This window comes from Rhodnius prolixus, unplaced genomic scaffold, assembly GCF_049639745.1.
Source record: "Rhodnius prolixus isolate KJV_2025 unplaced genomic scaffold, Rpr scaffold_6, whole genome shotgun sequence".
NCBI lineage: Eukaryota > Metazoa > Arthropoda > Insecta > Hemiptera > Reduviidae > Rhodnius > Rhodnius prolixus.
Window position 1 is genome coordinate 42,732,577 of NW_027411634.1, and position 13,142 is coordinate 42,745,718.

The 13,142-nt window shown below is 33.1% G+C and overlaps 1 protein-coding gene across 5 annotated transcripts in view; it reads right to left on the reverse strand.

The window, feature by feature from the left end:
- The window catches only part of pns (DENN domain containing pinstripe), a 39,656-nt gene that overhangs the window by 5,255 nt on the left and 21,259 nt on the right, over positions 1 to 13,142 (reverse strand). For 3 of the 5 annotated variants that reach the window (XM_074141500.1, XM_074141503.1, XM_074141504.1), the window contains 18 exons: positions 12,925 to 13,100; positions 12,678 to 12,820; positions 12,161 to 12,315; positions 10,967 to 11,169; positions 10,116 to 10,327; positions 9,761 to 9,994; positions 8,738 to 9,044; positions 7,981 to 8,145; positions 7,799 to 7,898; positions 6,421 to 6,516; positions 4,815 to 4,986; positions 4,611 to 4,739; positions 4,320 to 4,441; positions 4,083 to 4,228; positions 3,153 to 3,271; positions 2,815 to 3,002; positions 2,289 to 2,471; positions 1,300 to 1,444 (listed from right to left, as the gene is read on the reverse strand). In XM_074141500.1, coding sequence (XP_073997601.1) covers positions 1,300 to 1,444; positions 2,289 to 2,471; positions 2,815 to 3,002; positions 3,153 to 3,271; positions 4,083 to 4,228; positions 4,320 to 4,441; positions 4,611 to 4,739; positions 4,815 to 4,986; positions 6,421 to 6,516; positions 7,799 to 7,898; positions 7,981 to 8,145; positions 8,738 to 9,044; positions 9,761 to 9,994; positions 10,116 to 10,327; positions 10,967 to 11,169; positions 12,161 to 12,315; positions 12,678 to 12,820; positions 12,925 to 13,100 — 2,995 coding nt within the window. Of the gene's footprint in view, positions 1 to 1,299; positions 1,445 to 2,288; positions 2,472 to 2,814; positions 3,003 to 3,152; positions 3,272 to 4,082; positions 4,229 to 4,319; positions 4,442 to 4,610; positions 4,740 to 4,814; positions 4,987 to 6,420; positions 6,517 to 7,292; positions 7,329 to 7,798; positions 7,899 to 7,980; positions 8,146 to 8,737; positions 9,045 to 9,760; positions 9,995 to 10,115; positions 10,328 to 10,966; positions 11,170 to 12,160; positions 12,316 to 12,677; positions 12,821 to 12,924; positions 13,101 to 13,142 lie in introns of all 5 variants that reach the window. The other 2 variants (XM_074141501.1, XM_074141502.1) reach the window with 2 other exon arrangements.

Genomic DNA, 13,142 nt, shown 5'->3' on the forward strand with positions numbered 1-13,142 from the left:
TCTTACTTCTAGTAAGAGCAAATATTACAATCCTGGCAACTGTCACAACTGAATTTTCACCAGAAATAAAAAGGTTTTGGGGTTTTCTGAATGTGAAAAAATAATCTGATGCTATTGGCTCTCCTAAACTAAGGTCTCGGCCTTGATTCCGCTGGCTGAAAGTGGAGATTTTTAGTAAATGTTTTTTCACAAATTTATTTTTTTTCAGTCTTTCGCGCAAAAATTTCTCCAACAAACTTTGTACAATTTAGAGTAATGAGTAGGTTACAACATTTCATGCGTGTAATACAGATGTAACCGAAGTTTTAAAGTACATTGTAACAGTTGAAAGGCTTTTTGGGCTTGCAACGTTTAACCTTATTACCTCTGAATTCACCTAAATCTTATCACTACATTGAAGTGGGTGCACTCTAGAAGATATGAAGCGTTTCAAATAAGTAAACAATTTAAGAAAAACAAAATTGCAACTCTTACGTTCATAAATATTAAAAAATATTTACAATTATGGGGATTTCATTCTGAAGTTTAAAACATAGTATTTTTCAGAAATAAATAAATGTGTAATATTTTCAAAGAAGTAGTAATAATTAAGACAATTTTATTGTTTCCTGGAACCTCCTGGACATACTAGATCTGTCTAGCTTTGAGGAAAGGACGACCTCAGAGCATCATCTCAAGGTACGGTGGTGGTTTGCGGCAATCTAACGAACAGATTGGGGGGACCAGAAAGTGCCAGAATAGTAGGATTTCTGTTTCTCTCAGATCAGAGGACGTTCCCTGACAAAATAATTTAGGGAGTCCTTAAACTACCAGTGTTCTCAAAAGTCTTCACATTTATGCATGGCAGAGAGACTCCTTTTTTGAGGAAACGTCCATTTATCTGAAGAGGTACTGTTTAAGGTGTGAGGAGATTAGAGCAAAGATATTGGTCGGAACGACGAAAGAAGGCTGATTGGTGGAAGTGTTTGAAATTTTTCAAAGCTGTGAACCTTAGATAACTCAAGTCATGCTCATCATTTTTGTCCCAGGTTTGGCTTGTGTTACTACAGTTCTTTTTCCTTAAGGGCCCAAAGATTAGAATTACTTAGGGCTTATATATCCTCTCAACCCAAAAATAATAAGTCACAATTTAAACAATGCTGATTCCATGGAAGAGTATTCATTTTTGACGCTACATTCTAAAAGGCGGCCCCCTTTAAGAGCTAAAGAATAAATTTAGTATGATAGAAGGATTTTACAGAGTCGTACGCCAGAACAAGTGTAATAAGTAATAGTGATGATAGATACAGACAGACGTACCTGAGAGCAAGGCAGACAAACACCTGGAATCGTCCATCTTTACCTAAAGTGTTTCCACAATGTGATATAGCTTCCACTAAATTATTAAAATATCTGAGAGTATCACTTTTGGTAACTAGAGATTCACTTTCCTCTTTCACTTTAACTAGAAACATGCCAAACAGATATACAAGATAATAATATTTTTTTTAGGTCAGAAAAAATAAGACATATACAAAATATTAATATATAGAAGAATTACAGAATCTATCGAAAATACAAGAAACTCAAATTGGGTATTCCTTTTTGACGCATTAATTCATGTGGATACCGACAGTTTCGATTCACACTACTTATCTTTTGATTTAATTAAAATTTCTCGAAAATTATAATTGTTTTTTAAATTTTCTTGAACGTAAAAGACAGTTGAAGTCGCGCATCCACTTCTATACGTATGTAAGTGACGAAATACATGCGTATTCACTTATTTCGAAAAAAAAAGCGGTACAAACTAAATAATAAGTGATGCAACACAATTTACATTAAAATTATTATTATTATTGTTAAAAATCAAAGGACTGGCAGAATTTAAGTAAATAGAAACAATTTATATAATTCTATGAGTGGCCGTGTGTAAACAATCGTGTGAAATAGAACAGGTTAAGCAAAATCTTAACTCCGGAACTCGAATATTAACAATAAAGTAGTGTAATTAATAAGAACTATATTAAAATACTTGCGTCAGTCAATTTTCTTCAAATCTTGATTTGTTTAAACATTTTATTCTTATTAATATTTAATAGGTCTTAAGAACTTCTATGCTGCCCTGAAATATGCCCAACACGACTTAAGTGGTTAAGATCCGGGACCTTCAATAAAGGCCGAAGCTTTGCATTTGCATTTAGGAAGATGGTGCATTGAAGCCACTTTTCAGTGCTTTGAACTAACTGCAACTGTCTGTATTCTAGTCTAATCTAACAATATTGATTCAACTATTTAAAAACACTTACCAATATATTCCCAAATATAAAGATTTCTACCAAATAAACGAGTAGATTTGAAACCATGCAAAAAGGCTTGTTCCAAAGCTGGTACTAGACCTATATCGCCACAGAGAAGTACTGTCAAGGTACCACTGGCCTCATTATTCGAAGTTCTGTACAGGTACTTCACTAGACTATTCGCACTATCGCCTATAAAAGTCTTTGAATTAGTGGACTTATAAACTGGTGTATCAGTAATTCAAGTAAAAAATAAATAGATGTTTCCCAACAGATCATTTTCAAAAATAAATGAAACAATTTATAAGACCTAGTGTTAGTAATTATAGCATCGAATAAATAACTATATGTGAACTTCATAAGGCATTTAGAATGGGCAATGTTTTAAAAAAAAAATGGTTAAAAAGTCAGAAATAATAAAGAGGTTTTTTTTGAAAATTTAGAGGGATTTTCTTTATTGGAGACAAAAAGTAACATCAACTATAATCCAGTTGGGAAACAAGCAGCTGTAGTTTGGGAAAAAAAGTTACTCTACCTAACATGTGTTGAATATCAGAAAGTGGGAGAACTTTCTTTGGCGGAGGAACAGAAGGGCTCCGAATCCTGGAGCCTTCACCTCCAGCTCTACTCGGTCGATCTCCATCCTTTTCTCGCTCACCGACTAACAGCCTTTCTGTGGAGTCATCATCAATCCCTTTCCCCAGCCATCGTCCACAAGGGAAACTAGTACGAACAGACATAGATAGAATGTATCACAAAACAATTCAATGACAGGAAGATTTCTTAGAATTGACTTACTAACTAATGATACTGGTCCACCTCATATATTTCTTGTACTACAATTACAAATACTTTAATACACAACATACTAACTTGTACGTATGTCCGGTAACTTCGTTTCTGACCACTATATTGTCCACCAGCCATTTTGGACTCAATCCACTGTTGTCATGTCCTATCCTCAGTGTAGTCAGCAACCCGACATTTTTGTTCTAGAGGGGAAAATAAATAGATAATAATAACCTGGAACGAAACACTGACTCTTTACTTCAATTATTTCTAATTTAATTTTCATCTAACACTAAATTTTTACTGAACATTACGTTATCCTAATCTAAAGCTGCAAGTTACCCGGAAACTTACATTCACATCATGTGCACTATATTTTGGGTCAAACTCGGAAGTGACTTTTAGTTTTAAAGCCAAACCTATCCGCTCTGAAATCTCTCAAAACAATCGATAAAAAAGGAAGAAAGTTGATCGGTAAGCATTTCCAATTTAATGGAAATTAACTCATGTCTCTTACCGATTTGTAAGATACAATATATCGCTTCTTAATCATTTATTTACTCAAGAATTTTCCTAAATTTTTAGTCGCCTTTTTTGCTCTATTTATAAGAGAAATATCAAGCAATCTTAGGCGACAGTAGAACCAAAATAAAAGCCTAGTTCGAACTTTCTGATACTTTTCTCATACGCCATACACAGACCATGCGCTAAAAAATGATTTTTGTGTATGTGTTTGTTGTTTAGAGGAGCTCAAAATATATGTATATATTTGGTAAAAACTTAATTTCGCAAAAAAATTGGTATACTTTCAATAAATGCCTTACTAGGTAATGGAGAAAGTAAACATAAAAATGGTGGCGAACAAAACTTGGAGGAAATGTCGTCTTAATGAGCCTGCATTTCTAACAGCCCATTTCTCTACACGGTTTTCTGCGATGAACAACAAAGCAAGCTAATTTGGTACAAATTGAGATTAAATGACTAGTAAAAGATATTCATTAACCACTAACTTACATGAAAGACAAATTCTAGAGCACCTTTTGGCACAGGGACTCTCTGGGTCTCGCCGTGGGTTCCGGAAATGGCAACCCAGCAATTCGCCGAAGTCCACGAAAAGCTATTTTTTCTAGAAGGAAAAATGGCCACCCTGTACGGTACTCCTGTTTGGATTTCAAATAAAAATTTATTTTATTTTTTTGAAACAAACCAAAAGATTATCAAGAACAAATTATCATGAGGCAAACAACTTACTAGTATTCAAATATGTGTGTGTAAAACAACTGTAATCGACGGCATTCAAAGTTAGCAAGTGATACAGAAACTGTTCCTTCTCTTCTTCACATCTCAAGAAAGCGTAACGTTTGTACAAAGTTCTGGAATAAAGTGAAAAAACCTCTCAAATGTGATCGAGTCCGACCAGTGTTGGATATAATAGAAATTATGATGGGATGAAAGTCCAAAACTGGTGAGAAGCAATCACAACATGCACACTACACTTTAGGGACTTTGGCCAAACATAAATAATGTGAAAGCAGGTCAAACCTTAGAAGGGTAGTTTCAGATAGGAGAGTCCTTAAATGCCTGGACAGAAGTTTCTTTTCTAAAGAGAGCCTAATGAATGCTCTGGCGTAGCCGATGTGCGTTTTAATATCTGTCATTGCTTGAACGCTCCTGCCAAATACAATGTTTTATTATAAATTCAAATTATGAAAATTATATCTATTGAAAGAAATAAAACATTAATACCTGAGGTCGTAGGCCAAAGTGTTGGGCAATGCTCTGAGAGTGGGCTGTTGTCTCTGATCTTCACTGAGCCGCCTCGTGTTGCTAGTTCGTGTCTCCGATCTACTGCGTATACTTTGCTGCTTTCCATCTTGCCCCGACTGTGGACTAGTTTCTAATGAGCCGGATGACAGATCTGAAAGATTTAATATTTCATGCGTGTAAATAATGTGCTTGATTATAATTTTTAAGTAATCTTTTCTAATAAGCAGCAATTGGTAATTAAATATTTTTCTTCTTTGGTCTTATTCTTCAAAAGACTTGCGTTACCAAAAAAGAATGCAGCCTTATCCTACTTATAAATGCAATCTTATAAATTATCCTACGTCTTATAACTCATCCACGCTACAAATTAGAAGAAATAAAAGTAAGAGATCTTAAGTTATTTTTAGAAATCTGAAAAAATAAAAGTTCTTATTACATATTAAATATTAGGTTTCTTTTGATTCTAGTATTTTACAGTTGAGAAGGAAATATAACAGATTATTTATTTCAATTCAAACAACTGACAGAGACTGTTGGAGGCGAATGGAATAAGATTTAATATGAACTATTTATGTTATAGATGGGCAGTTGTGAATTTTACAACCAAATCTAGATAAGGATCTCGTGCTCAATAAATGGTCGAGTTTTAATGTGATGAGCAGGTCTTGTGTAAAAAAAATATCCAAGTAATTAGACCTTCAACATTATAAGTAAAACTTCATTTCCAATTTTTTTTGGTGAACAAACAGATGGGGATGGTTTCATCTAATAATTTTATTATTTATGAAAACAGATTTTTAATTAGTGGGTTTTTTAATCAGTGAAGTTAGTGGGTTTTAGGACAAATTACAAAGGCAATAGGTAAGTAGTATAAGTCCAACACTTCTCAGGCTTACAGCTTGATCTTTATTGCAGATTAATATTCAATTTTTCCTGGAGAATAAGTTTTGAACCATGCTCATGACCAGTTTTAAATATTTCACAAATTACGAGTTAAGATCTCTTACAATAATTACAACCTCGAATATAATAATATTAAAATGCAAAAAGAACTCAGTAAAACAATATTTTTCCAATTAGCTCAAAAATGTTGACTTAAAAATTTAATAACGCTGCAGGTGATACCAAAATTACTTGGAAAACATGCAAGAAAAACTACAATTGAAGATAAGGATAGGGAAGTACTAATCCTATTTAGAAGATGTTAAAACATTAATGAAGTAAATACTTACCTTAATTTACAAATAACGTGGCTTTCAAATAATGAAGATAAAACGAGATAAACATGCGTGTTTTCAAATATTTTACAACTAATGAAATGGTATTTTAGCTAAGAACAAAAAGTAGCCTCCCAATTTGATTATATGTTAGACAATATATATTAGACTTTACAAGCAATATAAGGTAGTCACCATGTTATGTTCGCAAGGAATTTAGAAACAGCTGTTAAAAATGAAATCATAAGACCACTTTCATAACAAAATTCAAAAACATACTGGTTAAGTGATGTAAAGAGTTGATTAATAAGATTCAATAAAAATTAATAGGTCCAATTTTAGAATATTTAGCAAGTAATCCAACTCACCAAAATTATTTTCTATAAATGAAGCTAAATCCTTCGTGATAAGGTTCGATTTAAATGTTGACAATATCTTATTCTGGAATCCCAATTTAACGGGTTCTGCCGACACCAAAGCAATTGTATAAACACAAATAAAAAGAAAAATAATTGTTATTAGGGATTACATTACATTAGTTGTTTTCTTGATATTATTTTCGATTTAATTTATGAAATGTATCACTAATTTATTCCTTATGTACATACTGAAGAATTTGCTTAAAAGTTAATTGTAAGAGTCAGATGCTAAATCCTATGGAGTGGCGCTCGATTTATTACAGCTCGATTGAATCTTGGGGCTTGCTCTTACAAACCACTAAGCATAACCAAAAGCTACATCTCGTTTTCTGAGAAATCTCGAAAATTGGCCGAACGAAACTCTTTTATACTTTCGATTATACATTGGAATAAAAATAATAATTTTAGATTGCTAATCTAAAGTATTTAAAAATGTAATTTTGTGTTTGCAGTAAATGTAAAGAAGATAGGAAAGCAGGTTATAACAGGGGAAAAAAAGCATCGTCTACTAATAGCATAGAATTACAAAAATATATGATAAAAAAAATTATATATTACACATATGAAATTGTAAACGTGTTATGAAATAACTTAAGGAAGCATTTTTGTAAACAGTGCTGTGATCGGAGTGCAGTGCTAAACAGATTTAGGCAGCTGTGCAATACTTACAAAAACCAAGATACATAATTGAAACTGGAATTGAAACATTTCTTTTCGAAAACTATCTAGAATTAAAAATATGAAATAGCAACAACACAAATTTTCAATTGAAGCAAGTTGTAAAAATGAAATAGTTGAGTAGTTGCTTTTTATTTACGTACAGTCCATTCTTTTCTTCAGGACATGCCATGCAAGAGCTGCGTCCAAATTTAAAGAAAAGAAAAAATCAATTTTATTAATAAAATTTTTCCAAAAGTAAATATTTTAAACTTCTTTCCTCTTTCCTCAAGATAACTGAACTTTTACAGCTTTATTTTATTGTTCGGCTGATATCTAAGAAAATAAATAAATCTATGTTTTCCAACTTAATGACTAAATTATCCCCATTTCTAATATAATCTATCAATCTGTAAGATGTTACTCTAATTCTAGTAAGAATAAAGTGCGCTATTAAACGCGAAACAAATGGCGAAACTGTTGACAATCTCTGTATTGTTATTTTTATTGAACAGTCTTGAGAAATCAAGAAACCAGTAGTTATCATTAGCGGAGAATTTGTTGAAACTTATCACGTAAGCAAGATAAACGCATTATTTAAAAAAAAGCGTGAAAAGGTGTTCATTTAGAAAATTATATTTGAAACATAAACATTTCATCAGCTACACACCTGGAGACACAAAATTCTGGTCTACCGGTTTGTTAATACTGTCGTTGCATTCTTCGATTTCCAAGTAATTAGAGAGGTGTGCCCATAAAGCCGATTTACCCTAGAAATTAAGAAATACAAGCTTGTAATGTATTTTACTTATTTAAAAATAAATTATAAAGAAACAAACAATTATTACTTACCTGTCTCTTTTGCAATCCATGAGACCAAACCCTTTCTAAAAGTTCACAGAGACTGGCTATGAGAGTGTTTTCTTCCACCAATGAGGTCTGAGCACAATGACCCATTTCCACGGCCTCGCTACCGAGCTTCTCAACAAGCATCCTTTTGGTCTTTTGCTTACAGTCCTCCAAAACAAATAAAATCATGTTTTTTAAACTTCTATAAATACTAAAAAGACCGATAAAGATATTTTAAAAAACTACACCAGACGCGGGAAAGATTCTATAGACTAAAGTTTAATTTTTTTTTTTTTTTTACGTTCTCTCATCTTTGCTAAGCCTTTTCAAATTTTCTAAATTGAATTTTCGAACTACTATGCCAGAATGCAGCAAAAAGCCAATCACCAGTCTCAGTTACCTGATACAAACGGCACAATCCTGTCTGTCAGTCCTATAGGACTTGACTTGGACCTTCTCGAGTTAGGATATGCCTACTATAGGACCCAGTAGGCTCAGAAAAATCAATCACAATGAGTGTTTGGTATCCTCTAAGGTGTCAGTAACAGAAGAATTAGGCAAGTCTCTGGCCATTTTAAAGAGGGGAGATTTAAGTCTTAATCCTATCACCAATTAGAGATATCTCTATAGTAATACACTTATCAGCTAGCAGTGAGCAATAGGCTTATTTTAAATTATAGCCTCTGCGCATGATCAATTAAACATTGAAAAACTATTTTCCAAGTTTTCTCACAATCTTAAAATCATATAAACTTCTTACTTTGAGAAGTTTTTCAACAAAATTCCAATTAGTTTGAGCAATCAGCGCAGCCGAAGGTTCAGTTTTTGGCGGCACAGCAGCCAATCTTTCTCTGCCGCCCAAAGGTCTTGCCTCGCTTCTTCGCCTCAAACTGCTAGTATTGTATGCAGGATGTGGAACTACGGCACCATTGCCAATTTCACTGGTATTAGTACCCAGCTTTGAGTCATCATTAGCACAACACATAGTGAAATCTGATTCTTCAAAACTCAACGAAGTCAAGGAACTAGTCATACGATTTGCCTGTTGTTGACTTCTTTTCTTATTCCTGGATCAAAAATAAAAAAAGAAATAAATAAGAAATTCCAATGCTGTAATTATATTAAAGCAATTAAATGTAAATTTTAATATACAGTATACATAGCAAAGTGATTGTCTAGAGAGTATACTACGGTGTACTTAGCTTTAGTTATATTATATTCGAAAGGTTTTCTATGCATTCCAGACGTACAACAAACGAAGGATACAACAAAAGAAAAGATTCTTTGGCATGGGTGTCGAAAATGGAACCTCCAAGGCATCAAGAACTCCTGAGAGAAAGGAGCTTCCCTACTAACTGGAGCTTGGGAAGGCGTAAAGATTTCCAAAAAGCCTAATAGTTACCAAATTAAAAGAGGATGTATCCTCTCTTAGGAAAGGGTTCTTTAATTTTTCCTGTGACATACACATAACAAAACCGAAATATTTGCACAGAACCAGTGTGCTTGGAAGCCATGAGAGAGTACGCGATCAGATACGAGTTCTTTTCGTTTCATTAACTCATGAATCTTCCTACAAGTGCATGCAATAATAATAGGTGCTTTTAAACTATCGCAAAGGACATTATGACACCCATACCAATTGCTTAAGGAGTGTTGCAAATAACCCTTTCCAGAAATAGCCCGCATTTTTCAGAGATTTATATCACTAACGAAAGACTGGCAGGTCCAGTATACAAAAAATACTTTGTTATTAGCAAAGTAAAAAAAAAGAAGAGAATTTTACCTATAGGCAGTATGCTCCCTAATAACGCTTCTGTCTATTATTGGAAATGTGGTACTCCTGGCTGAAGTAGTTCGTTTTGCTTCACCACTTCTCCAGAGTAGTGAGTTACAAGGTGCTGGCACTTCTGAATCAATGTTGTTTATCCTCTTCTCCAGATATAATAAGCAGTCTCTCAGTGAATCACAACATTCGTAAACACCACTGCGAGCGAATGTATCGCAGCCGTAACGCTTCCTATATTATTTTTTTTAAATTATGATTCTAGCAGTAAAATTCATAATAAACCAAAATTCAAATCTATTGTTGTGAGCTCAGATTTCTATTCTAAAACTCACAGAAAACAGAGGAAACTCACCTCAGCAATTTAATTCTCCTGTCGAATATTCTAAGGTTTGTTTCAGTGCGATCCCAGTTGCTGAGTATTTTATTGTCTATGAGTGTGGCAAACATTTGTGTTTCGATAAATCTAGACAAGAATGGCAAATGTTGTTGTTGCTGATCAGAAAGAAAAGTTGCTTTATCGAAGTTATACATCGATTCTCGATTGTTCAACCATTCCTCTTTATCCTGTCAATGCAAGAAATATTGATAAACTTTAAACGGAGAGTATATTAGAACCAAAGTTAGTGCTGATTTTGTTCATACAATTTCCTGTTCGATATTTTATTCACCTTAAATGAGTTAGAAAATTAAACTATGTTTTAAACGAGTTATCTGTACTACATTTTGATTAGATGACTGTTTCTTATTTTCTATAGACTACAGAAATTGTAATTAATATATTACTTTTACGAATTAAAATAAACAGCCAGACTCAACTTAAAGTAGTAACGACCAATTTTAGCGAGAAGCAGCACTTTTGAATGTGCAATAATCGTTCAGACATGTTGTGTTAAGGAGTCAGGAGCATTATGAGTGCAGTGACTGACCATCGAAGAAGTCTTTCACAGCTAATCATATTGAAACTCAGCGAGAGCCAAAGACTAACAGACCAACTTCACATAGAAAATTTATATACAAATCGCTGAATCAAAACTTCAGGTTTTTACAAGTTATAGTAACTAAGAAACATTTCTCCTTAGAAAACGTTTTGATAGTAATAGTTCTTTTTGTTCAATGATTTCAAAATCACCGCCAAAAACCACATCAAATTTGTGCAGAAACTGATAAGGATTCTGTAACAAAAACTGGAACATACAAACTTACCTGGTTAGGCTGAATAATGAAGTGATCGTAATCTATAAATAAGTGCACGAATCTATTAAGAAAAATTTCTCTAATGGCCGAATTTACGCGTAAATCTCTCAGATACTGTGCTTCACTGCTAACTTCTGGCTCTTCTGAGAAACCATCATCGGGCGCTGAATCCCAAGAAGTATCCAAGTCATCAAGGCCATCCAATGAAGCACCTAAAATAAAAATATTAAATCTGAATTACAACATAAATATAAAACCTAAAATGTTAAGTTTATTTTAAAGGAACAGCCAATTTCCATAGAATAACAGAAAAAATCTATGTGGAAGTATTGGAAGGTTAATATAAAATGAGAATTTTATTGTATAAATGAAATGAGAATACTCTGAATTATGTTAATGTGGGTCCCGTAAGCCTTTTGGGATATGGCTATAATAATAACATTAATTTAATATTAATTAACCAAGTAATATATAATAAGTAATAATAAAAAATACAATATTGTACAGAGCGTAAAACTACCTGCAGAGGTAAGATGGTACAAAAATAAAGAAAATAAGAAATATAGAAATGTTCTCAACAACAAAAAAGAGTTATAATTACAATAAAATAAATACGTAATAAATTAAATTTAAATAAGCTATAGAGGAGATCTTTTATTCGTAGAATTTAAGTTACTGATTCTTAAAATCTATAAGAAAAAGAAAAGCGGCACAATTTTCTTCAATTACCAATCTGCCAAAAGCTTCTAATTACCGAATATTAATAGTTTAACAAACCTGTAAATTATTTACTGCAGGACAAAGGATGATGCGACCTTCTAAAGTCATATGGAATCTTGGTTTTGGACGAATGAGAAAAAGAATGGAAAATCATTTAGTAAAAAAAAAAGGAAATGGATTTTTCGTTTGAGAGGGAACATGCGAGTTTCACGATTAAAGAAGACGAAGATACCTAAAAGGAAATGAGTTGGAAGTTCTCATCACAAAGGATGTCGTACATTAGTATTCAAATGCAAAGAGGATGGACCACAAGAATAGCCGATAAAGGGTCTAAACTTATCTTTCCCTCATACAAGAATAAGGGTCAATAAATGAGAATAAGACTTTCGAGAACAGTTGAACTACGAGAATTTCTTTAAGGCTGAAACCTCATGAAGTGAGAATCCTTGGATAAAAGTGATATAGAGTAAATGGCAGACTTACCTGCCCGTCTGGTGAGTGAGACAATTCTCTGCAGTGTTTCCGAACCATGGGTAAGTGAGGGATCATCTTCCAAGGTGTCCGCCCAGGACTGTTTTCTAGTCTTCATGGAAATACATGAACTACTCATCAGATTCTCCCCAGCAGTATTCAAATTCCTGGAAAATTTAATATTAATTATTAAAATTAATTTTACTGTACTAGTATTATTTTGTGTCAGAAGCATACCCTTTTACCAGAGCGCCTGGCTGGGAGTACTCTGATTTTGAAGTTAACATAAATTTTACAAAGCGTCATTTAAGTTGCACTAATTCTAAAAAGTAGTAGTTCTAGAAAATTTCATATTTTAATTGAATAGTATACATTAATTAACTAGAAAATTTGGTTTATTGAATCTCTTTGATTACACACTTGAAGAAAAAGAAACTTCTTAAGATATTTGAGATAAAAACTAAAGATAAAGAGCTATGTATCTAGTTAACTAGTTGCAAATAATATTATGAGTATAAATATTACATACAGATCTAGATTTTCAGCGGCTACTTTGTGCCTTCTTAAGACATCGCAGATTTCAGCAATAAATTCAGTCCTGTGCGGAAAACTAGGCAATTCCTCTGGTGTTTGCAACGATCGACTGTCTAAATCGATGAAACATAAGTTTGTCTGTAAATGAATAAAAATGGAAGCTTTGAAAATAATTTGTCTACCAGTAAAATAAATAATATTGCTCATGATTCTTATGTAGGTAAATGTACACAATAACTTACTTCTGGCGGAATATCAATGGTAGATTCACTGGTGTGCAGCCCCATGACGAACGGTAATGGGGCGTCCAAGAAATGTTTACAGGATGATGGAAGTATGGGTACATAGACATGTGGCCAAGTAAATGGGAACAACAGAGTGGTCAGCGACTCTGCCACCAGCATCAGCCGTTGGTAGTCTAGCACAGAATTATTCTTACTTGAATTATTAATTTAAATTC